Here is a 26,148-nt window from a genome sequence, read left to right as displayed (position 1 = left end):
TGAGCCACCGCGCCCGGCTTTTTTTTGAGTTGGAGTTTTGCCTTTGTTGCCTAGGCTGGAGTGCAAGGGTGCAATCTCGGCTCACTGCAACCTCCGCCTCCCGGGTTCAAGCGATTCTCCTGCCTCAGCCTCCCGAGTAGCTGGGATTACAGGTGTGTGCCACCACACCTGGCTAATTTTATGTTTTTAGTAGAGACAGGGTTTCTCCATGTTGGTCAGGCTGGTCTTGAACTCCCGACCTCAGGTGATCCGCCCACCTCAGCCTCCCAAAGTGCTGGGATTACAGGTGTGAGCCACTGCACCTGGCCCCTAATTTTTGTATTTTTAGTAGAGACAGAGTTGCCCCACGTTAGCTAGGCTAGACTTGAACTCCTGACCCTAGGTGATCCACCCGCCTCAGCCTCCCAAAGTGCTAGGATTACAGGTGTCAGCCACCGTGGCCAGCTATTTTATTTATTATTATTATTTTTTTCAGACAGAGTCTCGTTTCTCGCTCTGTTGCCCAGGCTGGAGTGCAATGGCGCAATCTCAGCTCACTGCAAGCTCCGCCTCCCAGGTTCACGCCATTCACCTGCCTCAGCCTCCCGAGCAGCTGTGACTGCGGGCGCCTGCCACCATGCCCAGCTAATTTTTTTTGTATTTTTAGTAGAGACGGGGTTTCACCGTGTTAGCCAGGATGGTCTCAATCTCCTGACCTCGTGATCTGTCCGCCTTGGCCTTCCAAAGTGCTGGGATTACAGGCGTGAGCCACTGAGCCTTGCCTATTTTATTTTTGAGACAGAGTCTTCCTCTGTCACCCAGGCTGGAGTGCAGTGGTGTGATCACAGCTCACTGCAGCCTCAACCTCTTGGGCTCAAGCAATCCTCTCACCACAGCCTCCCAAGTAGCTGGGACTACAGGCGTGCACACCACACCCAACTAATTTTTAAATTTTTAGTAGAGTCACTATGTTGACTTTTATGTTTTAGTATTTCACTATGTTGCCCAGGCTGGTCTTGAACTCCTGGACTCAAGCCATCTTCCTGCTTCGGCCTCCCAAAGTGCTGGGATTCCAGGTGTGAGCCATTGCACCCAGCTACTTTTTAAAAATATTGTGTAGAGACAGGGTCTTGCTATGTTGTCCAGGCTGCTCTCAAACTCCTGGCCTTAAGCTATCCTCCTGCCTCAGCCTTCCAAAGTGCTGGGACTGAGCCAATCCTGGCCTGCTTTTTCATTACTTCCTTCTTCAAATGAGTCTGGGGAAATCTATCAAGACTGAGTTCAGTAGTGAGTGACAAGAAGGTCCAACTGAACTACAGTTTATGAAAACCAATTGTCCTCAGGTCAGAGGCATCCTCAGGTGGCCCAGGCCTGGTCTAGCATTTCCCCAAAGCCAAAGACACCTAAGCCCCACCAGCTTCCTTCCTCTCCTCTCCGTCTCCTCAGCCCCTCAGCAGCGCTGTTGGAGCAAGAAGCAAAAATCACTGGTAGGGCCCGGCGAGATGACTCACACCTGTAATCCCAGCACTTTGGGAGGCTGAGGTGGGAGGATCACTTCAGCCCAGGAGTTTGAGACCAGCCTCGGCAACATAGGGACACATAATCTCTACAAACACTAATAATTTAAAAAATTAGCCAGGCATGGTGGCACGTGCCTAAGGTCCTAGCTACTCAGGAGGCTGAGGCAGGAGGATCACCTAAGCCTAAGAGGTCAAGGCTGCAATGAAGCTATGATCACATCACTGCACTGCAGCCTGGGTGACAGAGTGAGGGAAGGGAAAGGAAGGGGAAGGGAGGGGAGGGGAGGGGAAGGGAAAGGAACGGAAGGGGAGGGAAAGGAAGGGAAAAGAAGGGGAGGGGAAGAAGGGGGAAAGGAAAAAGGAAAGGAAAGGGAAAGGAAGGAAAAGAAAGGAAGAAAGGAAGGAAAGGAAAGAAAGAAGAAAGGAAAAGGAAAATTATCTGTGGATGAGGGAGAGGAAGAAATTGAGTCTCGGATTAGGTATGAGGTGAGGACAGACCAAGAGGAGATCTGAGGAGATGCGGGGGTGATTCGGGGTCCCTACCTGACAGGGTGGAGGGATCTAAGGTCAGGATGGAGCTGCTGACTCTCTCTTATACATCCTCCTCCCCTGGGGTCCCTTGCCGTCCACATCACAGGTGGTTTTGGGCAATGGGCAGCACTGGGAAGTGACAGGGTGTAGGGGGGCAGGGTTGGGGTACTCTCTCCCCGCCACACTGTCCCTCCATAATCACAGTGCCCACAGTGTCCCCATCTTTATATCTCCACCTCCAGGTTTGACAACATCCTGCCCTTTCCTGCTCCTGCAGGGCTAAGGGTGGCAAAGGCCTGGTGCCTTCACATTCCAGCTGCTTCCCTTTACCTGGTGTATTAGTCCGTTTTCATGCTGTTATAAAGAACTACCCAAGACTGGGAAACTTACAAAGGAAAGAGGTTTAACTAACTCACAGAGCCGGGCACAGCGGCTCATGCCTGTAATCCCAAAACTTTGGGAGGCCAAGGTGGGCAGATCATGAGGTCAGGAGTTTGAGACCAGACTGACTAACATGGTGAAACCCCATCTCAACTAAAAATACAAAAATTAGCCGGGCGTGGTGGTAGGCGCTTGTAATCCCACCTACTTGGGAGGCTGAGGCAGGAGAATCACTTGAACCCGGGAGGTGGATGTTGCAGTGAGCAGAGATCGTGCCACTGCACCCCAGCCTGGGTGACAGAGCGAGACTCCGTCTCAAAAAAAAAAAAACAAAACAAAAAACCCCACCACCACCACCAAAAACTGACTCACAGTTCCGCTTGACTGGGGAGGCCTCAGGAAACTTACAATCATGGTGGAAGGGGAAGCAAACACTTCCTTCTTCACATGATGGCAGGAAGGAGGAGTGTGGCGCAAAAGGGAAAAGCCTCTTACAAAACCATCAGATATCATGAGTACTCACTAACATGAGAACAGCATGAGGTGAACTGCCCCCATGATTTAATTACCTCCCACCGCGTCCCTTCCACAACATGTGGGGATCATGAGAACGACAATTCAAGATGAGATTTCAGTGGGGACACAGCGAAACCATATCACCTGGTGACACTGCTTTTGGTTAATTGTCCTACAGTCAGAGGCGTTCCTGGGAACCGCCTGGGGGCAATTGCGCCTTCCTACTGAACCTGACAGATCAGGTAGGGTGGGGAAGGGTCTAATATAGGGATCAGGGTTCTAAAAGATACCTACAGGGGAGTCAGGCAGTGTCATTCAGATATGGGCCGGGAGGAAGGGGACAGGGAGTGATGGGCACTGAGGACCATGGCCAAGCTCAGTTCCACCCACAGAAGCTGGTTACTTCTCAGGCCCTACTGGCTGGTGCCCTGCAAACCAGGGGCCTTGTGTTGCCAGAACTTCTGATTTTTCAAATGGTATTTATTATTAGAGATGGGGTTTCAATCTGTTGCCCAGGCTGGAGTGCACTGGTGCTTCGACCAGTGTGCATTACATCTTCGACTTCCTGGGCTCAAGCGATCCTCCCACCTCATTTTCTCAAAGTGCTGGGATTATAGGTGTGACTCACCTCCGCCCCCTAGAGTGCTTAATTTATAGGTGTGAGATCCCACATTAGAACCTGATTTTTCAATTTTATTTTTTAAACAAGAGTGGGACTCCTTATTTTAAAATGTTATTATATTAAGACATGTTAAAACACCAAGAGCCAAGCAACATCACTGTGAGGGGTCTGATTCAAGGGGTTGGGGCTGCACCCCTCTGTGGGACTAAGGTTTGAGTCCTCCTCTATCTTATTACTTTTTTTTTTTTTTTTTTTTTTTTGAGACAGAGTCTCACCCTGTCACCCAGGCAGGAGTGCAGTGGCAATCTCGGCTTACTGCAACCTTCGCCTCCCGGCTTCAAACGATTCTCCTGTCTCAGCCTCCCGAGTAGCTGGGACTACAGGCGTGCACTACCACAGCCGTCTAATTTTTGTATTTTTAGTAGAGATGGGGTTTCACCCACCACGTTGGCCAGGCTAGTCTCGAACTCCTGACCTCGTGATCCGCCCGCCAAGGCCTCCCAAAGTGCTAGGATTACAGACACCGCGCCTGGCCGAGTCCTCCTCTATCTCTTGCCCAGTCAGGCCTGAGATTCCCACAGTAAAGCACCAATAACAATGGTGCAAGCGGGCTGGGAGCTGGGGAAGGGGCCTGGGCCACACCATTCCAGGTGGCAGACAGGACTCACCGATGCCAGAGCTCATCCTGACACCCCAGCTGCACCTCTTGGGAGTAGGTGCAGAGAGGCGTGGGGGTGAGGGCCTGGGGGTGGCCGCTGAGCGCACCGACACCTCCCTGGGCTCCTGGGGTCGCCTGTCACTTCTGCCCCCACACTGGCCATTCCCTCTGCCTGGACATCGTTTCCCTGCCGGTGACCCCATGTCCCTCCGAGTGCGAGCTCCACAACCCGTCTCCGCCTGCACTCAACCGCCACAGCCCACATATAAGACGTTCACCCCGCCCGTCCCTCCTTCCTCCCCGCCCACAAGACGTTCACCCCGCGAGGGCCCGGGGGGTCTGGCGGAGGCGCGGACACCTGGCCCCCTCCCCACCACAGAGGTCGCCGCCTCCCTCCACCGTCCTGGGGTCCGGGGCAGGCCCCGTGGACGGGCGAAGGGGCCCCAGCGCGAGGCCTGGTCCTCAGCGGGCGCCCCCTGATGAACTAGGCCGGGCTGGGGTTCGAGGAAGGGTTAGGCGGCGGGACCTCGGGGTCACCTCCCAGACCTGGCCGGGGTGTCCAGGAGCGGGGCGAGGTGGTGGACGCCCCACAAGTGTCGAGGACGCTCCCGTTCCCTCCCTGCACGCCCGGTCCGAGGCCCAGCTGGGCAAACCTCCGCAACCCGCGCTTCTCAGCTCCGCGCCGCGGCCCCCGCGTGACCGGAAGTTCCTCCCCCCGCGGGCGCGGGCGAGGCGGGGCCGGCCGGCGGCACTTCCGGTGCCCACGCGCCGCCGTCGCGCAGCTCCCGGGCCCGTCACTTTGTGTCAGCGCGGGCCCGCGGCCGGCCCCCAGGCCCGCCCGGTGTCCAGCCCGCGGCTTCGGCCAAGCCGGCCCGCGCGGTGAGTGGGTCTCGTGGGCGCGTGGGCGGCAGCGCAGGCGCAGGTGCGGGCGGCGGGCCGGGCTTGGCGCTCGGGGGCGGCGCGGCGGCGGGGCACCGGCTGGCCCTCGACGGGGGAGGCCGCGGGGAGGCGGCTGGGCCGGGGCCTGCGGGGTCGGAACGGAGCGCGGGTCGGACCTTCAGCGGCAGCGCCCCCGCCTCCCGGACTCCCGTCCGGGCCTGCGCGTTGCCGACCCCCGGGGCCAGTCCAGGCAGGAGGCGGAGGGGGCAGGCCCGGGAGGCCACGCGTGACACCTCGGGGTGCTCGCCCACACCTTCTCCGCCGTAGCGGCAGGGGCTGGGCCGCGGCCGCCCCCAGGACACACCCATCCAGGAGGGGCTGTCACCGTCTGGGTCTCTGCAGGAGGAGGAGGCTCCGGACGCCCCCTGGGGAGCGGGAGGCGCCCGGCCGGTCGCCCCAGGAGCCCGCTTTGTGACCTTGGGGGCCTTGACTGGGCTGTCCCTCATCTGCAGAAGGAGCCCCGGTGGGCTGCTCGTCTGTCTTCTGCTGCCGGCAGGTGGGTAGGGACACCCATCCCTGAGATTGGATGGGGTCTGGGCTGTCCCGCGTGGCAGCAGAGGTAGGAAAGGGGCTGGGCTTTGGTCGAGGACCTGATGGGCAAGAGGAAGTGCAGATACCAGGAGGATGAGGTCCCCAGCTCTGCTTGTGTGGGGAGACCTTGGTGCTTGGTGTGGTTCAACAAGTGTGGGCAGGCCTGGGGAGCCAGGTGGGGTGGTGAGGGGGCTACCCTGGGGGACCTGGGATGGCCCCCCTGGAAATAACCTGCACCAGGAGCAAACCCAGGAGAGTAAGGGGATCCAGAATCCGAGGACAGACAGTGAGGACCGTGGTGGTAGGGGAAGGAAGTCTTCCAGGAGGGCATGAAGACCCGAAGGGCTCTGAGGGCAGTGGGGGCCACCCAGAGGGAATGAAGGGGGCTAGACACAAGCACACCCCCACATCTCCCACCCTCTGAGTTGGGTTTCCGTGGCTTTGGAGCTTTTGTGGAGAGTTTCTATCCACTTTCAAGCTTTTTCTTTTCTTCCTGTCCTTGTCTCCCTCCCTTTTTCTCTTGGAAGATATCTTGTCACCTCCCATTCTAAATGTTGGCTGCAGCACCGTATCCTAGAGTGCAGGACCCTGGTAGAAATGAGGGTTTGGGGCCGGGTGAGGTGGCTTACGCCTGTGATCCCAGCACTTTGGGAGGCCGAGGCGGGTGGATCACCTGAGGTCGGGAGTTTGAGAAATGAGGGTTTGGGATGAAGTTGGTGGCCTCTGGTTTGGGATTGATGCTGATGAGGCCCCCTGTGGCCTCTGACCCAGAGTTGGATGCCGAAGGAGAGGTGAGCAGTGTTTACAGTGGACTGGCAGGCTGGCAAGAGGAGGGAAAGAGTGCGGGACTTGGGGAGGCAGAGATAACCCAGGGAGAGTTGCTGGAATCTAAACTGCCCGGCCCGCTGTGGTCTGGTTTTCAAACCATTCTGTTCTGAATCTTGGGTTGGGGACGATGTCTGGCTGTGTTTCTGACCTCTGTAGGAGCTGGTCCTTCACCTTCTCTGGTCATCCGTGGGTGGACTTCTTGGGAGAAAGAACTCGGTGTCCTCTTTGGAGGCAGAGACTCTCCACTGCTTCTGGGGTGAGTTCCAATTCTAAGGGTCCCACCAACCAGCAGTGGTCAGCCTGTTCTGGAACAGGACAGTAGGGCCAAAATGCTGAGTTTTAAAAATCCCGTGCCCATCACATTGGCTGGCGACTTCAGACATTCTTTTAGTCAGTGAATGCTTCTTAAGTGCTGGTGTGGGGGCTAGTCAGACATGAGCAAAGGGAGCTTCTGCCGCTCTGGAGCTGACCACACGCAGGGAGAGAGATGATAAGACAGTCTCATAAGTGTATTTTTAAGATGTGGTAGGTGCTGCGAGGGAAGAAATACAGGGAACTCTATCACCACTGGGCCCCGGGGGCTGCCTCGGAAGATCACCCAGGAAGAGGGAAAGAGAGTTCCGAGGATGGGGAATAGCACACACAGGGCCTGAGATGAGAGGAACATGCAGCCACTTTATTCCAAAGCCATGAAGTGTTCTTCTGTTGTGTCCTCATATTGGTGGCCTGGCTCTGGGAGTTGAAAGTTGCTGCTTCAGGTGGTGGCCAGACAGGAGACAACTCTGCCGGGCTTGGCATGGCACCTAGGCCCAGCCTGAATCTGCGGCCTGAGGCTTGAAAGAGAAAAGCCCTTCTCTGGGCCTCAAGTGGGTGGCGGTTGGGAAACCGTTGCTGAGTGTACCCAGCGCCCTGAGTGCTGGGCAGGGCCGCGTCCTCCTGGAGGTGGCGAGCATAACACGCAGAGCATGCGTTTCCACACTTCAGGCATCTTCACACGCCAAAGAGCTGTGGACACTGAGAAGGCCGGCTTCTGGGAGAGGCTGGAGGTTGGGGCGGTGCTCCCAGGCATAGTTCTGTGACTTGAGTCTTTGGGGGTCAGTGATTCTGAAACTGGAAAGGGGGCTGGAGCCAGTGAGGGGGCACAGGTGACCTTTGGGACAGAGGTGGCTTCTGGATGCCTGTGTGTCCCAGCCCGTGACTTGGGTGGGCCTGTGTGAATGCTCAGAGCTTCCTGGCTACTAAAGTGGATTTTAAGGCAGCTGCTCAAAGCAGTTCAGGAAACGAGTACGCGCCGCTGCTATGGTTTGGCTGTTTGTCCAGGTGTCAGGCTGTTCTTGCATTGCTGTGAAGAACTACCTGAGACTGGCTAATTTATAAAGAAGAGGTGAAATTGGCGTATGGTTCTGCAGCCCGTACAGGAAGCATGGTGCTGGCATCTGCCTGGCATCTAGGGGGCCTCAGGAAGCCTTTAATCATGGTGGATGGTGAGGGGGAATAGGCATGTCACATGGCGAAAACAGGAACAAGCAAGAGAGAGTGAGTGGGGAGGCGCCACACACTTAAAGACGACCAGATGTCCTGTGAACGCAGAGCGAGCACTCATTACTCACTGTCTCCAAGGGGATGGCCCGCCCCCATGATCCAGTCACCTCCCACCAGGCCCCACCTCCAGCACTGGGGATTATGGTTCAGCATGAGATCTGGGCGGGAACAAACATCTAGGCTCCATCAGTCCCCTTCCAGTCTCAGTCTCATGCTGAAGTGTGATTTCCAGTGTTGGAGGTGGGCCTGGTGGGAGGGGATTGGCTCATGGGGGCGGATCCCTCATGAATGGTTTAGCACCATCCCCTTGGTGATAAGGGAGTTCTCAGTTCATGAGAGATGTGGTTGTTTTAAAAGAGTGTGGAACTTCCTCCCTCTCTCTTGCTGCCCCTTTGCCTCCCTCCATGAGTGGAAGCTTCCTGAGGCCCTCCCCAGAAACAGATGCTGGTGCCCTGTTGGTGCAGGCTGTTGAACTGTAAGTGAATGAAACCTCTTTTCTTTATAACTTACTCAGCCTCAGGTATTTCTTCACAGCGATGCAGAAATGGCCTAACACAGCTGCCTAATTGATAGAGAAGTGATGGGTTACAGAGGGAGAGGTAATCATGGAGCAGCTTTCTCCTGTGTCCGTAAGAACACCAGGTGTGGTGGTCTGGACTGTTCTCATGAAGGCCACTCTGTATTGTTTTAGGAGTTCTGTGGCAGACAGTGTCCACTGCTCAAGCTGGATGAACTAGGGTGGGCCCAGTGCTCTGTGTGGCCAAGTGGCCTGACATTCCAGGATGCTTCTGGGGCTCATGGGCTCAGCCCCTGGATTCTGGGCTTGGCTCGCTGTGGAAATGGCCCTGTTGAGGCCGGAGACACTGATGGTGTGTGTCCTGGGTGATGGGCCAGGTCTCAGGTTTATACCCAGAAAGGAGCCACTGAAATGGACTCATCAACTCTGTGACTCTTCCCTGCCCTTGAGACCTCACAGGGGCTGGTGAAGGACACGCAGTGGGGAGGGGCAAGGGGTCCCAGGGCCAGCAGATCCCATCCTGCTGTGTCCATGGCCCTGGACCCTGTGTCGGTGTGGCTGCCTCTCCCCTGAGCTTCTGGGCTGAGCTGTCCCTGATGTCAGTGAGAGAGTAGGACCCTGTAGCCTCTGGGACTTTGATAAGTCAGCCCTTAAGAGTCTCTGATCCCCAAACTTGAAATGTCACAGGCATTTCCTGTCCTCCTGATGGTCTGGCAATGAGCTGTGTGTCTGCCATGCACTGCACTTTTCACAGAGCGAGGGCTGAGGGCACATGAAGGTGACGCTGGCTCGCAGCCCCCGCTCTCCCATGTCCTGCAGGAAGGAGCCTGACCTGCTGGCTTCCCGGCACCTGTCTCTCCTCCCAGCCCCGTCCTGCCTTGCAAGTGCCTGCAGCCTGTCTGTGCTGAGACTTCTTGGCGTTCCCTGCTGGCCTGGTTCATGTGTGTTGAGGACCAGGTAAGCGTCTCTTTGTTCTGTGTATCCTTCTGGCTAAACACGGGCCACCCTCGGGCTGTGTGATACTTCCTTGTGGATAAAGACTGGGAGAAATGGCTGATTTACTCCAGGAAAGAGCAGCAGTTCACACCAGGCATGTAGTTCTTTGTGAAAAGGAGTTGAGACTGGCATCCTAGGGCTCATGCGGAGGGGCTCCTGGGGCAGCCTTTCTGGGTACAGAATGTCTTGGTGGTGCAGGGGAAGACCATGGGAAGGCCTGGTCCTCCCTCATCTCCATTGCCTTCAACTACATAACAGGAGGAGTCAGTCCTGCTCCCCGCGCCCCTGCCAGGCTGTGGGAGACCCTGTGAGGGGACCTGTGTGGTGTGCTGAGAGCAGCGCATCACTGGTGTCCATCTGCGTTTCAGGCCACGCGGAGGCTCGCTCCCAGGGAGGATGGCGGCACTCCACAGGACTCCCGACTCCCCAGCTGTCCAGCTGGAGCGGGCAGAGGACGGGGCAGAGTGCGACCCTGACCAGGAGGAAGAGGAGGAGGAGGAGGAAAAGGGGGAAGAGGCGCAGGAGGTGGCAGAAGAGGAGGAGGAGATAGTGGTGGAAGAGGAGGAGGAGGGTGTGGCAGAGGTAGTGGAGGACACGCAGGTGGAGGAGGTGGCCGAGGTGGAGGTGGAGGCGGACGTGGAGGAGGAGGAGGACGTGAAGGAGGTGCTGGCAGAGGAGCAGCCTCCGGCATTAGGGACCCAGGAGCGACTTAGCCATGGTGGTGATGCCAAGTCCCCAGTTCTTCAGGAAAAGGGTAAGAAAAGCAGCCAGCCTTGGGGAGGAGGTGAATGGGGCTGAGGTGGGCCAGGCCAGGGACCTGGTCAAGTCAGGAGGGTTCTTGGGCCGATAGGGTGGAGCTGAAGCCCAGCTTTGCAATGAGGGTGTTTCCGGGGCTCCTGGCCCTGCAGGCTGGGGGCTCAGGGCAGCTGGCCCTAAGAGATCTCTCCCCGCAGGCCTGCAGGCCTCCTGGGCTCCGGCCACTCCTAGGGATGAGGACCTGGAGGAGGATGAGGAGGAGGAGGAGGATGAGGACGAGGATGATTTGCTGACGGCTGGGTCTCAGGTGAGCTGCCCTCTCCGTATGGGGCTTGGGTAACCTAGGCAGGGTTCCCCCCGGGGCCTCGGCACCTGCTGTCTGGAGACATCTGTTGGCAGCGGCCACGGCACTGGGGTCCCCAGGCTGGGCCGTGGCCCTGAGTTGGGAGGGGCCACAGGAAGCGGCTGGGTGTCCAGCCCCAAGCCCAGGGGTGTGGTCCTGCTCTCCTGGGCATTGGGTTGTCCTGATCGCTTTGGCTGCCACCCACTCAACGGCACTGTGCACAGCGACTTCAGAGGCCTGGCTGTCCCCCAAGGCTGGCTGCTCCCGCACCTGGAGTGCCTGTCACACGTCCAGGGTCTGGGTTCCTGCTGCCCAGTCAGGTCAGGCGCCAGTGCCCATGCTCAGTTTAGTTGCTCCTGCTTGTCCACACAGGAGTGGGCCCTCCATGGCTGACGTGGCCGTTGCACTGGCTTGAGCCACACTGCATGAAGAGAGGAACTGGGGGCAGGGCTCATTGTCTCCTGACCTCTGCATGAGCCACAGCTCTGCCCTATGAGCTGGGTCATTCACCCTCTTTGAGCTTGAGTCCCCATTCTCTGGCTGGGATCTGGCCCCTGCTTTCCAGGGCTGCAGCAAGGCCTGAAAGCCCTCAGTGCCGTCTGGGCATCTGTGTCCCCCTGACACCCACGCTGGAGGGCCTCAGTGGCCTCAATCATCTGTGGCTCTTTGTAAAGGGCTCCCTCAGCCTCTCACCTGGGGCTCCGTTTCCCAGGGACTGGTGACGTTTGAAGACGTGGCTGTGTACTTCTCCCTGGAGGAGTGGGAAAGGCTGGAAGCAGACCAGCGGGGCCTCTATCAGGAAGTCATGCAGGAGAACTATGGGATTCTGGTGTCCTTGGGTAAGGATGGGACCTTTTGTCCCCAAGAGGCAGCCTGGTGTGATGGCTGCCAGGGGCTTAGCTGTCTGACAGGGGAGCTTTCAAATCCCAGGGTCTTTGCAAAGGTGGATGCTGGGCCCAGCCCACCTCCCAGGGAAGCCCTAGGACCCCATGGCCTCTGGGTGGGGCGGGGGATGTCACTGGCCAGGCAACGCCCTGAGCCAGGTGATACATCTGTGGAGGCAGTCTGACTCTGGTCTCTGCGGTATGGCCCCTGAAGCCTCTGGGGGTGAGGAGGGAGAGGGAGGAGGAGGAGTGTGGGCATCTTGCAGGTGAAGGTGTTGGGGGGGCTTGGTGGGAGGAGAGCAGGGGAGGACAGGGAAGGGTTCACAGGGAAGGGAATGCCTGGACCCTTTGGAGCAGGGAGGGGTGGGGAGGGCTAATGCTGGGAACGTGGAGGGGGAGGGGGAGGGGTACCGAGCGGTGGCGCAGCACGGGCCGTAGGGCAGCAGAGGGCCCACGGGAGCCGCCTGTAGCCGTTGTCTGTTCTCCTGGCAGGATACCCAATCCCCAAGCCTGATCTGATCTTCCGGCTGGAACAAGGGGAAGAACCTTGGGTCCCAGATAGCCCCCGACCTGAGGAAGGAGACATCGTCACTGGTGTCTACACAGGTGAGCGCGGATGGAATTTCGTGGTTTGTGCTGACAACTTCTCGGAGCTGTTGTCAAACTTTGGCCTTCACTGAGCTCTCTGCAGACCTGGTACCTGGTGCCTCTGACTGCACCTCTGACCATCTGTGCTGAGGAGTGAGGTATGGAGGGGGCTCTGTGGATATGGGGGTCGCCGGCCTGTGCCAACCTCTGCCTTTGCTGCCTGGCTTCTGGTGGTTCAAGTTCCAGAGAGGTCTGAGGGCTCTAAGGTCCTTAGAGAACCTAGAGGCTCCTCCTAGGAACCTTTAAAAATGATTCCCTGTCCCACATTGGAGCCTGTGAATTTCTTTGCATGTGAGGGGCCAGCTGTCAGGTGGTGGCTGAGCCAGGGCAGGTGCAGGAGCCCAGCACGCCATCGCGGAGGCCCTTCTAATGACACAGCACTAGCTGGTCCTTCTGCTTCTCTGCCCACTTGGCCGCCGTGTCTGGGAAAAGGCTCCCCGCAGTCTCCCTTGCTCTCCCTGGAGCACCGTGGGGAGGACTCTGAACGGGGTGGGCAGCTTGGGGCATTCTGGAGAGGAGGTTTTGGAGTGATGGGTGCAGAAGGCGTTCAGGGTGGTGAATTTTCCTGGAAACCTCAGGCCCAGCTCTGATTCTGCTCCTTCAACTCTAAGGCTCCCTTTACTCATCTGAAGAAATTGAACTCAGGTTCCCACTGGAGGATGCCACACTGTCAGTTGCGTGGAGGTTCTTAGTGGTGTCTGAGGGGCTCCTAGCATCAGAGAGCTATGCAGAGGCCCCTGGCCCACAGGTGTCTGGTTTGGGGCTGGGTGATGCCAGTCAGGAGGGGCAATGGGTAGACTCGGAGCACCGCATAGATGTGTTTTCAAATGAAAATACTGGTGTGTGGTGGCTCACGTCTATAATCCCAGCACTTTGGGAGGCCGAGGCGGGCAGATCACTCAAGGTCGAGTTTGAGACCAGCCTGACCAACATGGCAAAACCCCGTCACTACTAAAAATGCAAAAATTAGCTGGGCGTGATGGCGTGTGCCTGTAGTCCCAGCTACTTGGGAGGCTGAGGCAGGAGAATGGCTTGAACCCGGGAGGCAGAGGTTGTAGTGAGCCAGGATTGCACCACTGCACTCCAGCCTGGGTGACAAAGTGAGACTCTGTGTCAAAAATTAAAAAAGAAAAAAAAATAGGTTGGGCACGGTGGCTCACACCTGTAATCCCAGCACTTTGGGAGGCGGAGGCAGGCAGATCATGAGGTCAGGAGTTCAAGACCAGTCTGGGCAATATGGTGAAACCCCATCTCTACTAAAAATACAAAAATTAGCCGGGTGTGGTGGTGTGCGCCTGTAGTCCCAGATACTTGGGAGGCTGAGGCAGAAGAATCGCTTGAACTCAGGAGGTGGTGGTTGCAGTGGGCCAAGATTGCACCACTGCACTCCAGCCTGGTGACAGAGTAAGACGCCATCTCAAAAAAAAAAAAAAAAAAACCCATCAGATCTTGTGAGAACTCCCTCATCATCATGAGAACAGCATGGGAGCAACGGCCCCCATGATCTGATCACCTCCCACCAGGTCCCTCCCTTGACATGACACTTGGGGATTACCATTGGAGATAAGGTTTGGGTGGAGACACAGAGCTGAACTGTCATTGAAGCCTCCTCTCTGTGTCGTTGTAGGAGGCCTTTCCTGCTGCCATTCTCCAGACACTTGGGGACCCTCTTGGAACATTTCCCAGGCTTCAGTCAGGAGTGTTCTGGTTGGCAAGAAAGATCACTGCTACCCCCGGGATGAGTGTGGGATGTGGGTGACGCTCTTAGGAGGAGAAGGGGACACAGGCCCGTGGGGCCCGTCCCTCAGCATGTGGTCTACTTGTGCTCCTGTTCTCTGTGCCTCTTGAAGGGTTAGGGGTAGAGCCTTGTGCAGGCTTGAGCCTGAGTGGTTCCCTTTCAGTCCAGGCGACAGGACCCTTGTGGCCTGCGCACCTGGCTGGGCCAGTGCCCCCTGCGCCCCCTCTGGCTGCTCATCGTGCTGGGGCTGGTAGGCCTGGGATGCCCCTGGCCCTGAGTGAGTGTGTCACGGTGGCCTCTGAAATGTGACCCATAGCCTGTGTACTGAGTAGCTACCCTCCCCTGATGCTCCCCACTCCCCCAGTGCTCCCCACTCCCCCAGTGCTCCCTGCCTCCCCTGCATTCATTTCTGGCCAGCTGAGCTGGTTGAGATCGCTGGGGCAGGACAGAGGCTGACTGTGCCCAGGCTGACAGAGTTTGTTTCTAGACTGGAGTCTTGCAAGAGCCAAGTGTGTCCCTCTCTTGGGCTCCTTGATGAGTTGGGCCACAATGACATCTGGGCTCTGGCACTGCGCTCATCAGGACCCACCCCTCCTGAGGGCTGCTGAAGCCCCCACCTGCCCTTAAGCCATGCTGTAGCCCCACGCTTCCCCTCCTGCCCCTCCCCTGTCCTGCCTTTCTCCTTACCTGGCTTAGATCCCCACCCTGGTTGAACTCTGTTTTTTGCCGGCTCTGGTCTGCACTGGAGGAAGAATGTGCCTGGAGAAAATTGTGGCTGTGGGTGCCTGCAGGCCTCATGTGGCTGCCAGTGGCCTTGGCCTGGCAGGCCAGCCCTGTACTTGTGGGGCTGCCTCTCCACCCTCCAAGATGACCCCCTCAGCCACTGCAGACTGGCCCTTCTGAGGTCACCTGCCCCAGTGAGGGGCAGGACCAGTACCTGTCCTCAGAGGAGGCCCCCTCCTTACAGACCTGGCAGCCTGGCCAGGGCTATGTGGCTGGTTCAGATCCCAGTGCAGATGCTGTGCCCGAGAACCCTACCTCCCCCAAGCACCAATGTGTGGGGCAGTGCCACCCTCGTCTCCCTGACATTTTGCAGAAGGGAGGGCTGCTAATGCCTATGAACTTGGGTGTGTCACCCTTGTCCACCTCCTCCCTTTGCTGTCCCCCATGAGGGAGGGTCTCTCTAAGGCCATCTGGAGTTTGTGTCTGGATAGAGAAAGTTGCACCAGCCGGGGGAGGGGAGGGAGCAGGTGTTGGCCTCACTCAGAACTGACTTCCACAGCCTGCACTCCAGGCCAGGCCCTAGCGGATGGGTTGTCAGAGGGAGAGAAGTGGGGCTGTTTAGTCAGCTCACTCTGCAGACTCGCCGTGCGGCCCAGGTCAGGTTGGGCCTGGAGGGCAGGTTCCAGACTCCGAGATGGGCAGAGGTTGCCCAGGGGTGGGAGTTGTAGATGGTGGCGCCTGCTGCCATGGGTGATGTGTATGGGCTACACTAAGCAGCATCCCTGAGTGATGTGAGATGTGTGTGGTATCCCATGGCAGGTTGGGACCGTGTCTTCTGGGTCAGGCATGTGGCTGTGGGGCCACTGTTTTCCCCACAGCCCCTGTGATTAGTGTCCTACATAGGACCCCCACCCTCTGCCCAGGGCAGGGCACTTACCAGACGTGTTCCGGGGACTCTGCTGCTGGGGGCATTGGCTGGCCCCTGGGATTACCACTGCCTCCTGCATAGTTAAGCCAGGGCCTGGGGATAGAAGCTGGAGAGCCTACAGTTGTGTTGGTGGGATTCTGGGTAAATGCTCGGCTTTGGTGATGCCGATGACCACCCTCCCTAGGGATCTTTGTGCATCCAGGGCCTCCCTGAGGGCCTTGGCACGCACCAGCCACTGGTGAGCAGGAAGGCCCTAGTGTGGGCTGGAGGGTGCCCTGCCCCTCCTGTCCAGTCCAGGAGGCAGCCTGCCTCCTGGGCACAGGGCTGGCCAGGGCCCTGTCTAGGGTTAGGGACTGTGGCCCAGCCTCAAGAGGAAAGGCCTTGGTGGGGATCTGTGGCCACCAGGGCCTGATGGCAGGAAAGGAGCATCGCCTGACATTTGGGGGACAACTTGAGCGATGACCAACAGAAAGCATGGGATGGACAGCAGGGGCCTCGGCATCTGCAGGGACACGTGGTGGCAGCAGCACCACCCGACCCTGGGAGGTGCTTCTGCAGCCGCATCGCAGGTGTTTATGGATGTGCATTTCATCCTTGCAGCAGTCCCACCAAGTGGATTTATCCACTGGTGCTGTTATCGACCCATTTTACAGATGGGGAAACTCAGATTTAAGGCCTTGTCCAGGGTCCATGGCCAGTGCGTCGTAGGAGTGGAATTCACACCCAGGCAGAGCCCGGGCCCTCCAGCTGCCTTTTGAGGTGAAGCCAAGGGAGAGATGGTGTAGCATCCCAGCCTGGCCCCTGCCGTCCTGATGCAACTGAGCAGATGTGGGGCTTCAGCCTGCAGGAGGGTTACTATGGTGGGCACAGTGGAGTAGTGAGCCCTTGAGGAACATCTCAGCCTTAAGATTTGAAGGGAAGCCTCTAAAGATGCCACTCGTGCTAGGGAGCAGCTGTGCCCAGTGCTGGCGCCTGTGGAGGGAGGTGGGGGAGATAGTTCCTGTGAAAGCCCTGAGGCCTTTCATTCATTCCCTTGGCACCCAACCTGCTGGGGTGGTCTCCCCTCCATCAGCTCCTATCACCTGCCGCTGGATGGGGGGGTCTTAGTGTTCCCAGTTCAGGACACAGGCTGTGAAGGTCCTTGTGGCTACACTCTGGAAGTTTCTCCCTCCCTAGACAGCTAACTTTGAGCCTCTGGTCAGCCTCTGCTTTTGACCGCTGAGCCTTGTGGTCCCTCGGGATCTTCCCGGAAGCCTAGCTGAATGTTGCTAGGCCAGAGTCCTCAGGCCTAAAGGTGAGGTGCAGGGGAGAAGGACCGCCAGCCCCAGGGTCTCTTCTCCTCCGCTGTCCCCTGCATTCTGGAGGAAGCAGGTGTTGGGCACCCTGGGCTGCTGTACATGGTTCCTGCCCCAGTGCCCCCCAGCTGTTGAGAAACATTTGCCAACCCCTCCTAGTCAGCCTCCAGTCTTGGGTCTGATGAGTTGAGCTGTGAGGAGGCCTCACTTAGATCTAAAAAAGGGCTTTGGATCTGAGAGCCAGCAAACGCCCTTGGGGCCATGTCCCTGGAGTCCTGTTGGCTGAACACCCTCAGTCAAGGATGTTCCCATCCACTTCAACAGAGCCTGGCCTGGGGCAGGCTGGTTTCCCTCTGGGACCCTTCCCAGGGGCCCTGCTACTTCCTGGGAGCTCCCCTCAGAGTGCAGCCAGCTCAGACTTCCCAGGGACTTGGATGCCCTTCCTGTCCCACACTCGGTGTCAGTGGTGGCCTATCACCATGCCATATGCTGGAATGTGGCCCACCCTTGTCTCAGTTGTTGGACAGGCGGCCATGCCAGCTCCAGAGCTGGTGGGAGGTGCCCTCTCTACAGAGCCTACTGGGAGGGTGGCTCCCTGCCTACCTCCCCAAGTGAGAGGCTTCCTTGCTGCACTCAGGATCAAGGGAGAGGTGCTGGGAGGAGCCTCCCAGCTCTGGGCAGCTGAGACTTCTATGGGCAAGGCTGCACTTGGCCTGGGAGTCCATTTCTTTGAGGCTTATTGTACAGTAAATGCTCGTTGAGTCTTGCCTGGTTCCTGAGGTGCCGATGCGTCTTGCTACAAAATCGTAGTTGTTCCTAGGCTTGAACCTTCCCCATTTGGAGGCATCTCTAAACCCAAGACCTGCATCAGAGCCTAAGGATCAGATCCTTTCCAGCTCTCTGCCAGCCTCCCTACCCTGTAGGGTTGGGGCTTAGGGCTGGGGTGCAGCAGCCTTCCCGGACCTGGGGAGTGTTGCTGCCAAACAGGAACTGGGCTGATGGGGACTGGGCTTTTCTTTGCTGCTCTGTGCACAGAGTGGCTGTGGGTGGCAGTTTGAGGTAGACTCAACTTAGTGACAAGAAACCTTTTTATTTCAAGCTTACGTTTACTATAATAGTAAACCGAGAAAGTATCATGAAATGGGAAAGATGAAGTAACCCATTTTCTGACCCTTTTCTATGATGCCTGTTTTTTCACAGTGAAGCCAGGCCTGTGTGGGTCTGTGTTTTCCTGAGGCTCTAGGTCCCCATATGGAATGCATGTGGGACAAGGCAGTGCCAAGGCCATGCAGCCTGGTGGGGGCCAGCGTGCGACATGAGGGGCCGCCCGAGGCGCACTGGGACCTCCTGGGCTCCGACTTCCCCCCTAGGGGCAGGACTCAGTGGTCCAAGCTTATCCAGCTAGGTGATGGCTAAAATGGGCCAGTGCCTTGGCAGGGGACCCAGGTGGGGTGAGGACGAGATTCCCACACCAGCTGTGGGAGCTGGAACCTTCCAGATGCTGAGACTGTGGGGTGGACACCAGGCAGGGTCCATGAAGGTGCCTTGGAGCATATGGGGCCACAGGCCAGGTGTCATCCCTGTGTTCCCTGTGACTTAGTGCCTGCTCCATAGACATCAGTTCCCTCCTGGGTGTGTCACAGTGTCTTTTGTTTTTTGAGACGGAGTCTCGCTATGTCGCCCAGGCTGGAGTGCAGTGGCGCGATCTCGGCTCACTGCAAGCTCCGCCTTCCAGGTTCATGCCATTCTCCCGCCTCAGCCTCCGAGTAGCTGGGACTACAGGCGCCCGCCACCTCGCCCAGCTAGTTTTTTGTATTTTTTAGTAGAGGTTAGCCAGGATGGTCTTGATCTCCTGACCTCGTGATCCACCTGCCTCGGGCTCCCAAAGTGCTGGGATTACAGGCCACCGTGCCCGGCCTACAGTGTCTTAGGTGTATCAGCCATCTATAGGAGCCCCACCGAGCCAACTCCATCTACATGCTCTTTGCTGCCCGCACAGGTGCCTCGGAGGGCCAAAGGGAGAGGGCACGGGTGCAGCTTGGTGGGAGAGGGTCTGAATGGGGGAGGTGAGCAAACCTTAGAGCTGACAGGCTGGGCGTGGTGGCTCACACCCGTAATCCCAGCACTTTGGAAGGCTGAGGCAGGTGGATCACCTGAGGTCAAGAGTTCAAGACCAGCCTGGTCAACGTGGTGCAACCCGTTTCTATTAAAAATACAAAGTAAAGTAGCCGGGTGTGGTGGCTCATGCCTGTAATCCCAGCACTTTGGGAGGCCGAGGCGGGGAGATCACAAGGTCAGGAGTTCGAGACCAGTCTGGCCAATATGGTGAATCCCTGTCTCTACCAAAAATATAAAAATTAGCTGGGCATGGTGGCAGGCGCCTGTAGTCCCAGCTACTCGGGAGGCTGAGGCAGGAGAATCACTTGAACCTGGGAGGTGGAGGTTGCAGTAAGCCGAGGTCACGCCACTGCATTCCAGCCTGGGCAACAGAGCAAGACTCCGTCTCAAAAAAAAAAAAAACAAAACAAACGGCCGGGCACGATGGCTCACCCCTGTAATTCCAGAACTTTGGGAGGCCGAGGCAGGCGGATCACCTGAGGTCAGGAGTTTGAGACCAGCCTGACCAACATGGAGAAGCCCCGTCTCTACTTTAAAAAAAGAAAAAAAAAAGCTGGGCGTGGTGGCACACGCCTGTAATCCCAGCTACTGAGGAGACTGAGGCAGGAGAATTGCTTGAACCTGGGAGGTGGAGGTTGCGTTGGGCCAAGATTCCGCCATTGCACTTCAGCCTGGGCAACAAGAGCGCAATTCCGTCTCAAAAAACAAAACAAAATTTAAAAAAGACGAGGCGTGGTGGGTCACGCCTGCAATCCCAGCACTTTGGGAGGCTGAGGCGGGCAGATCACCTGGGGTCAGGAGTTCGAGACCAGCCTGGCCAACATGGCGAAACCCCATCTCTACTAAAAATACAAAAAAAAGCCAGCTGTGGTGGTGTGTGCCTGTAATCCCAGCTACTAGGGAGACTGAGGCTGGAGAACTGCTTGAACCTGGGAAGTGGAGGATGCAGTGAGCTTTAAAAAACAAATAAAAAGCAGGGCGTGGTGGCATGAGCCCATAATCCCAGCTACTCGGGAGGCTGATATGGGAGAATTGCTTGAACCCAGGAGGCAGAGGTTGCAGTGAGCCAAGATCGAGCCACTGCACTCCAGCCTGGGTGACAGAGTGAGACTCCTGTCTTAAAAAAAAAAAAAAAAAAAAAAAAGGCTTAGAGCTGACAAAGGCAGGTTCTCTTGTGGAGGGGCCCGCAGGCTTCGCTGTCTTCCAGGAAAGCCAGGGAGGGGGAGCTCTCGGGAAAACGGCCCCAGCGTCTCCACCTGGTTTTCTCAGCACAGGATCCCTGCTTGGGTCTCACCCCTTGCTAGAGTTTGCCCCATTCCTCAGCAGGTGGCAAGCCCTGGAGGGAGCCTGCAGTCTGGAAGAGATGTTGGACGGGAGCCCTGGCTTTCCTGGGAGGGACAGTTTCGTGTGCTGCGTGTCCCCAGGTTCCTAGCTGGGGGCGGCGGCTTTCCTGCCCTGTGGCTGTTCAGGACTGGCAGTGGGGCATGGGCAACCACTCACTCGGCAAAAGGAAGTGCCCTGTCCGACTGAAGGAAGGTCCTGCTGGTGGTGTCTCAGAAGCCCTGATTTCTCGGGACAGGAACCTTCCAAAGGCTCCTGTCAAGTTCACTTACCTCTCTCTTCTGGCCTGCCTTTGTCGTCTTCAGGAGCCTGGTTCTGGACGGACGACATAGAGGACCACGATGAGGAAGACGATGAGGATTTCCTGGCGGAGGTGGCTGAGGAGGAGAACGAGCCCCCAGGGCTCTGGTCAGCGGCCTACGGCGTGGGCGACGTGCCTGGGACGTGGGGCCCCGACGACTCGGATTCGGCGCAGACTCCAGAGAGGTGGGGCCCCGACCAAGGCGGCCTCGGGGTACTGGCCGACGGCTCTGAAACAAAGCCTTTCCTGCACGGCCGGGAGCCGGGTGCGAACCTGCTGTCGACCTGGGCGTTCCCCGCCTCAGTGGCTCCGCTGGCCGGGCGGCCCGAGACCACGTGCGACGTGTGCGGCAAGGTCTTCCCGCACCGCTCGCGGCTGGCCAAGCACCAGCGCTACCACGCGGCAGTCAAGCCCTTCGGCTGTGAGGAGTGCGGCAAGGGCTTCGTGTACCGCTCGCACCTGGCCATCCACCAGCGCACGCACACCGGTGAGAAGCCCTTCCCGTGCCCGGACTGCGGCAAGCGCTTCGTCTACAAGTCGCACCTGGTTACGCACCGACGCATCCACACGGGCGAGCGGCCCTACCGCTGCGCTTTCTGCGGCGCGGGCTTCGGACGCCGCTCCTACCTGGTCACGCACCAGCGCACGCACACGGGCGAGCGGCCCTACCCGTGTCCGCACTGCGGCCGCAGCTTCAGCCAGAGCTCGGCGCTGGCGCGGCACCAGGCGGTGCACACGGCCGACCGTCGCACTGGCTGCCCGACTGGCGGCCAGGCCCTTCCGCCTGGCGCGCCGACTTCCAGCGCCACCAGACGCGGCGGGGCTGTGCGGAAGGCGGGTGGTGAACGGCCCCCGGCGGGAGCCCGGCGAGACGGCGGCGCCGCGGGGCCGGAGGGAACCGACCCTGGGCCCAGGGGCTGGGGGGACCTGAAGCCGGTGAAGCGGACGGAGAGGCGGAGGCCGCGGCCGAGGAGAGAGAGGAGGCGGCGCCCACCCCCAGCGGCAAGGCTGACCCCGCGCCGCACCGGCGCTTCCTGGAGCTGGGCAATGGCCTGGGAGAGGGCGAAGGCCCCTCCTCCCACCCGCTGGGCTTCCACTTCCCCGTGCACCCCAAGTCCTGGCTGCACCCAGACAGCTTCCCGCTCCTGGGCCTACCCGACTTCCGAGAGCGGCTGCCGGTCGACGGGCGCCCGCTCCCTGCGCCCCTGGGCCCGCTCTCCCTGGTGGAAGGGGACAGGGCTGGCCTCGACCTTTCGGCGCCGGCGGGGCCGGGGCGGCGGAGGCGCCTGCGCGCGTTCGGGCCTGCCGTCGGAAAGTCCCTGCTCGCGGAGCCCCGCGCCGGCCGCGCTGGCGAGGGAGGAGAGCCCGTGGAGTCTGCTCCGACTGCGGCAAGACGTTCGGGCGCCGGGCTGCGCTGGCCACCACAGCGCTACACGCGGCGAGAGGCGCCACACCGCTGCGCCCGATTGCGGCAAAGAGCTTCGTGTACGGCTCGCACCCTGGCGCCCACCGGCACGCACACCGGCGAGGCGGTCCCTTCCCGTGCCCCGAGTGCGGCGCGCGCCTTCGCCCGTGGCTCGCACTTGGCGGCGCACCGTGCGCGGCCCACACCGGCGAGAAACCGTTCCGTGTGGCGGCGTGTGGCGGCGCGGGCTTCAGCCGTCGCGCGCACTTGACAGCGCACGGGCCGCGCACACCGGGGAGCGCCCACCGCGTGCGGAGAGTGCGGCCGGCGCTTCGGACAGAGCGCCGCGCTGACGCGGCACCAGTGGCTCGACAGCCGAGGAGAAGCCCGCACCGCTGCCCCGACTGCGGCAAGGGCTTCGGCCACAGCTTCGGACTTCAACGTTTCACGTGACGCACTCACACGGGCGAGAAAACTTCCGCTGCGCCGACTGCGGCCGCGGCTTTCGCGCAGCGCTCCCATCTGGCCAACCAAGGCGGGCCACACGGGCGAACGTCCTTTCCCGTGCCCTGATGTGGCAAGCGCTTTTCGCAGCGTTCCTGTGCTGGTCACAGCACCAGCGCACACACACGGGCGAGCGGCCTATGCCTGCGCCAACTGCGGCCGCCGCTTTTTCGCAGAGTTCCGCACCTGCCTCACCCACATGAAGCGCACCCGCGGCGCGCCGCAGCGGCGGGCTCGGGTTTCGGCCCCAGCCCCCACGCCCAAGCCCGAGGCGCCGCCAAGGGGGCGTCCCGCCGCTGGCCCGGGGGAGCGCGGCAGCGCCCTGCTGGAAGTTCGCTTCGCGGGCGGCACAAGCTTCGGCTCCGAGCACCAGGCCGCGTTCGCCGGGCCCTCGGGCGCCTACAGGGAGGGCGTCCTGTGAGGGGCACGGGGCCGATGGCAGCGCAGCCTGCAGGGCCACCGGCCCCTCGCTCCTCGGGCCCCGGGAGGCTGAGGGTCCCAGTCCTGGGTGCGGTGCCTTCCCTCAGCCCCCGCACTGCGGCCCCGAGTCTCTTGCCCGCCGGGTCCGTGAGCTCAGCCGGAGACGTGGGGAGCTCTGGAGAGAAGAGCAGCGCGGAGGCAGCGAGGCCTGGGCGCCACCCACACGGAGACTGCGATATTCCCTGGGTGGGCCCGGGCTGTGAAGCAGGGCGGTAGTTGGCGGGCGATGCTATTTATTTTACCCGGATTCCGACTTGGGTGGCCCAGGGAGCAAGGGACATGTGCGTTTGCAACCGGGTGTGGCGGCGAGGGAGGGGAAAACCCTTGCTCCACGGGAGGGTGGGGTCCAGCCACGCAGGTGGGCCGGCGAGATGCCTGGGAGGCCGGTGGGTTTGGCTGACCACTTCCTCCCATTCCTCAGTGGGAGACTTAGGGCCTCCCGGTCATCTGAAGGTTTAATTGCCAGAGGCGAGGGGAGACCTTGTAGGTTTCCAAAGGGCGGAGCTCCAATGGGAAAACTTGAAACTTGTCGTCTGCAGATATTTATTTCCACCTCTCATATGGCCTAAAGAATCTAGGAGGAGTAAAAAGCCAGATACCAAACTTACGGCCAGGTAGACGAGTCGCGGGTGTTGACAGGGTCCAGAAGGAGTTTGAAGCCTTATTCTCGAGCCGCCTGCTGTCCTCTCTCCACACGGGCACAGAGGGCACCCGGGCGCCCGCCGCACCGGTTCGGTTTTGGTCTCTGCTTCTCTCAGTCCTTTGGTACTTTCACCTCCCTCAGCGGGAGGTGGCAAACTCAGACATCTTTGGGCGCCCGAGGCCCTCGCAGCCCTGAGCCCCAGCTTTCACTTCCCTGGGCTGCCCGTCTCCTGGAGCAGGCAGACGCTCCGTCCTCGGAGCCCAGCGCTCACTTAGAGCGACTGAGGTTGGTTGAAGGATCTTCCCCCACATCCCATAATTAGGGCCCTAGGACACCCGCAGGTCCCTTTAACTCTGCTTCTGTCATTACACTAGTAGTGTTTCTGTTTAGAGTCCCATTTCACAAATTGGTTAGTTGAGGCACCCGTGTCCTGGCAGCTTGCACAGTGGCTGTCCACTTCTGGGGGGTGTGGACCTGAGCCGTGGCTCAGTGACAAACCAGGCACCCAACTATGCAAGGCCCCTGCCTGGTGGGCGCCCCACCCTACGGACTGGGCCCATGGAAGCTACTGGGCAGGCAACTGGGGTGTAGTTCATGTGAAGCCCTCCCTCCCCTCATGCTTTTGGGGCCACTGTGAGTGGGGCCAGGAAACGGATTTTTGGTGCAGCTGCATTTCCTTATAGACCTAGTTCCTTCCACATTAGTGTAGACATGGCCTTGGGGGCTGAGCGCAGCAGCCAGGCTGCCTGGGCTGGGGGCGGGTAGGAGGCACGGTAGTTGGTGGGTGGGAAGAGGGCCTGGGTGGTGGCGGTCAGTTAGCCTGGCTGGGTGAGATTGCGGGGCGGGGTGGTGAGGAGAGCAGGGATCCCAGGGAGGCATCGGTGTGCTGGGTAATGGCCTCAGCCCTGGGTTTCTCCTCTCTCTGCGGGACAGGAGTCTCAGAAAGGGCCAAGGGCAAGGTGGGTTCGGGGGCTCTGGGAATCTCAGCTCTAGCCCTATATGGCCAGGATCTGCTGTCCCTGTCCCTCCTGGGCCCCAGCAGCTGTCCTGCAGCCGTTGGCAGGAGGGCCTGGCTTTAATAAAGAGTGGACAAACTGAGTTTCTGACTGGACTCCATGCTGTTGCCACTTCTTGGAACCCGTCGGGGAGGCTTTGTGCGGCCTCAGGTCCAACTTGCTTCTGCAAATATTTTTAAAAGATTTTCTCTTCTAAGAAATTAGAATCGGTCCTAGGATGGCCCATGAGGAGTCAGCCCCAGGCCAGTGTGGCCCTGTGCTGCTCATGCCCACCGTCTTCTTTGGTGGCCCTCACCCTCTTCACACTTGATGTAGTGCAAACACCTGTCTTGGGCCATTACTGTTTGTGAAGGTGTTGACCAGGCTTCCGGAGGCCAGAGCGAGGGGCCAGGTGCCCTTCCTGGTGGTCCAAACACATTCCCAGCCCTTTCCTCAGAGGCCCCCGCACCATGTGGCTCATCCAGGGCTCACCTGTTCCAGTACCAGGGCAAGGTGCACATCCCCAGGGCCCCAAAATACCTGCCTTAAAGCTGATTTGTTGATTTCTTTATTCTTATCACATGGTAACCCACGATCAGCTCTGACTCTCCTGTCCTTTCTCTATGGGTCTGAAAAATAAGAACTGCTGTAATCAAATGTGATCTGGAGGCATCAGAACGGAGCAACCTAATACTTCTTTTCTCACCCAGGCTGGAGTGCAGTGGTGCGATCTTGGCTCCGCCTCCCTGGTTCAAGCAATTCTCCTGCCTCAGACTGCCGAGTAGCTGGGATTACAGGCATGTGCCACCATGCCTGGCTAGTTTTTTGGTATTTTTAGTAGACATGGGGTTTCACCATATTGGCCAGGCTGGTCTCGAGCTCCTGATCTTGTGATCTGCCTTCCTTGGCCTTCCAAAGTGCTGGGATTACAGGTGTGAACCCCCGTGCCCGGCCAGAGCAACCTAACATTTCAATAGAAAAAAAATAAAGCTGGGCATGGTGGTATGCATCTGTAGTCCCATCTACTTGGGAGGATCTCCTGAGACCAGAAATTCAAGGCCAGCCTGGGCAACGTATTGAGACCCCATGTCTGAAACAGACTTTTGAGTGGCAGACAAATACAAAGACCAAGTTTAAAAAATGGAGCCCCTTGAGGATCTTACAGTCTATTCAGAAAAGTTAAATGAGGCTGGGTGTGGTGGCTCATGCCTGTAATCCCAGCACTATGGGAGGCCAAGGTGGATCCCTTGAGCTCAGGAGTTCTAGGCCAGCTGGGACAACATGGCAAAACTCTGTCTCTATAAAAAATACAAAAATTAGCTGGGTGTGGTGGCACATGTCTGTAGTCCCAGCTACTCTGGAGGCTGAGGTGGGAAGACTGCTTGAGCCTGGGAGGCAGAGGCTGCAGTGAGCTATGATCTCTCCATTGCACTCCAGCCTGGGTGACAGAACAAGACCCTATCTCACCAAAAAAAAAAAAAAAAAA

General features: G+C 58.8%; 1 protein-coding gene across 1 annotated transcript; it reads left to right on the top strand.

The window, feature by feature from the left end:
• Positions 1 to 6,767: 6,767 nt before the first annotated feature.
• ZNF316 (zinc finger protein 316) lies at positions 6,768 to 24,765 on the top strand. Its single transcript, XM_017864776.1, is given in 20 exon segments — positions 6,768 to 8,522; positions 9,384 to 9,521; positions 9,929 to 10,314; positions 10,514 to 10,623; positions 11,372 to 11,498; positions 12,036 to 12,149; positions 20,640 to 21,415; positions 21,418 to 21,477; positions 21,480 to 21,510; positions 21,513 to 21,556; positions 21,559 to 21,966; positions 21,968 to 22,006; positions 22,008 to 22,199; positions 22,201 to 22,230; positions 22,233 to 22,319; positions 22,321 to 22,416; positions 22,419 to 22,512; positions 22,515 to 22,543; positions 22,545 to 22,570; positions 22,572 to 24,765. Coding segments are annotated over 20 exon segments (3,324 nt in total). The 5' UTR covers positions 6,768 to 8,379; the 3' UTR covers positions 22,966 to 24,765.
• Positions 24,766 to 26,148: the final 1,383 nt, after the last annotated feature.

Source organism: Rhinopithecus bieti, unplaced genomic scaffold, assembly GCF_001698545.2.
Source record: "Rhinopithecus bieti isolate Rb0 unplaced genomic scaffold, ASM169854v2 scaffold_77662, whole genome shotgun sequence".
NCBI classification, from domain to species: domain Eukaryota; kingdom Metazoa; phylum Chordata; class Mammalia; order Primates; family Cercopithecidae; genus Rhinopithecus; species Rhinopithecus bieti.
The sequence above is the reverse complement of the archived record's forward strand: the minus strand, read 5'-3'. Positions and strand labels throughout refer to the sequence as shown.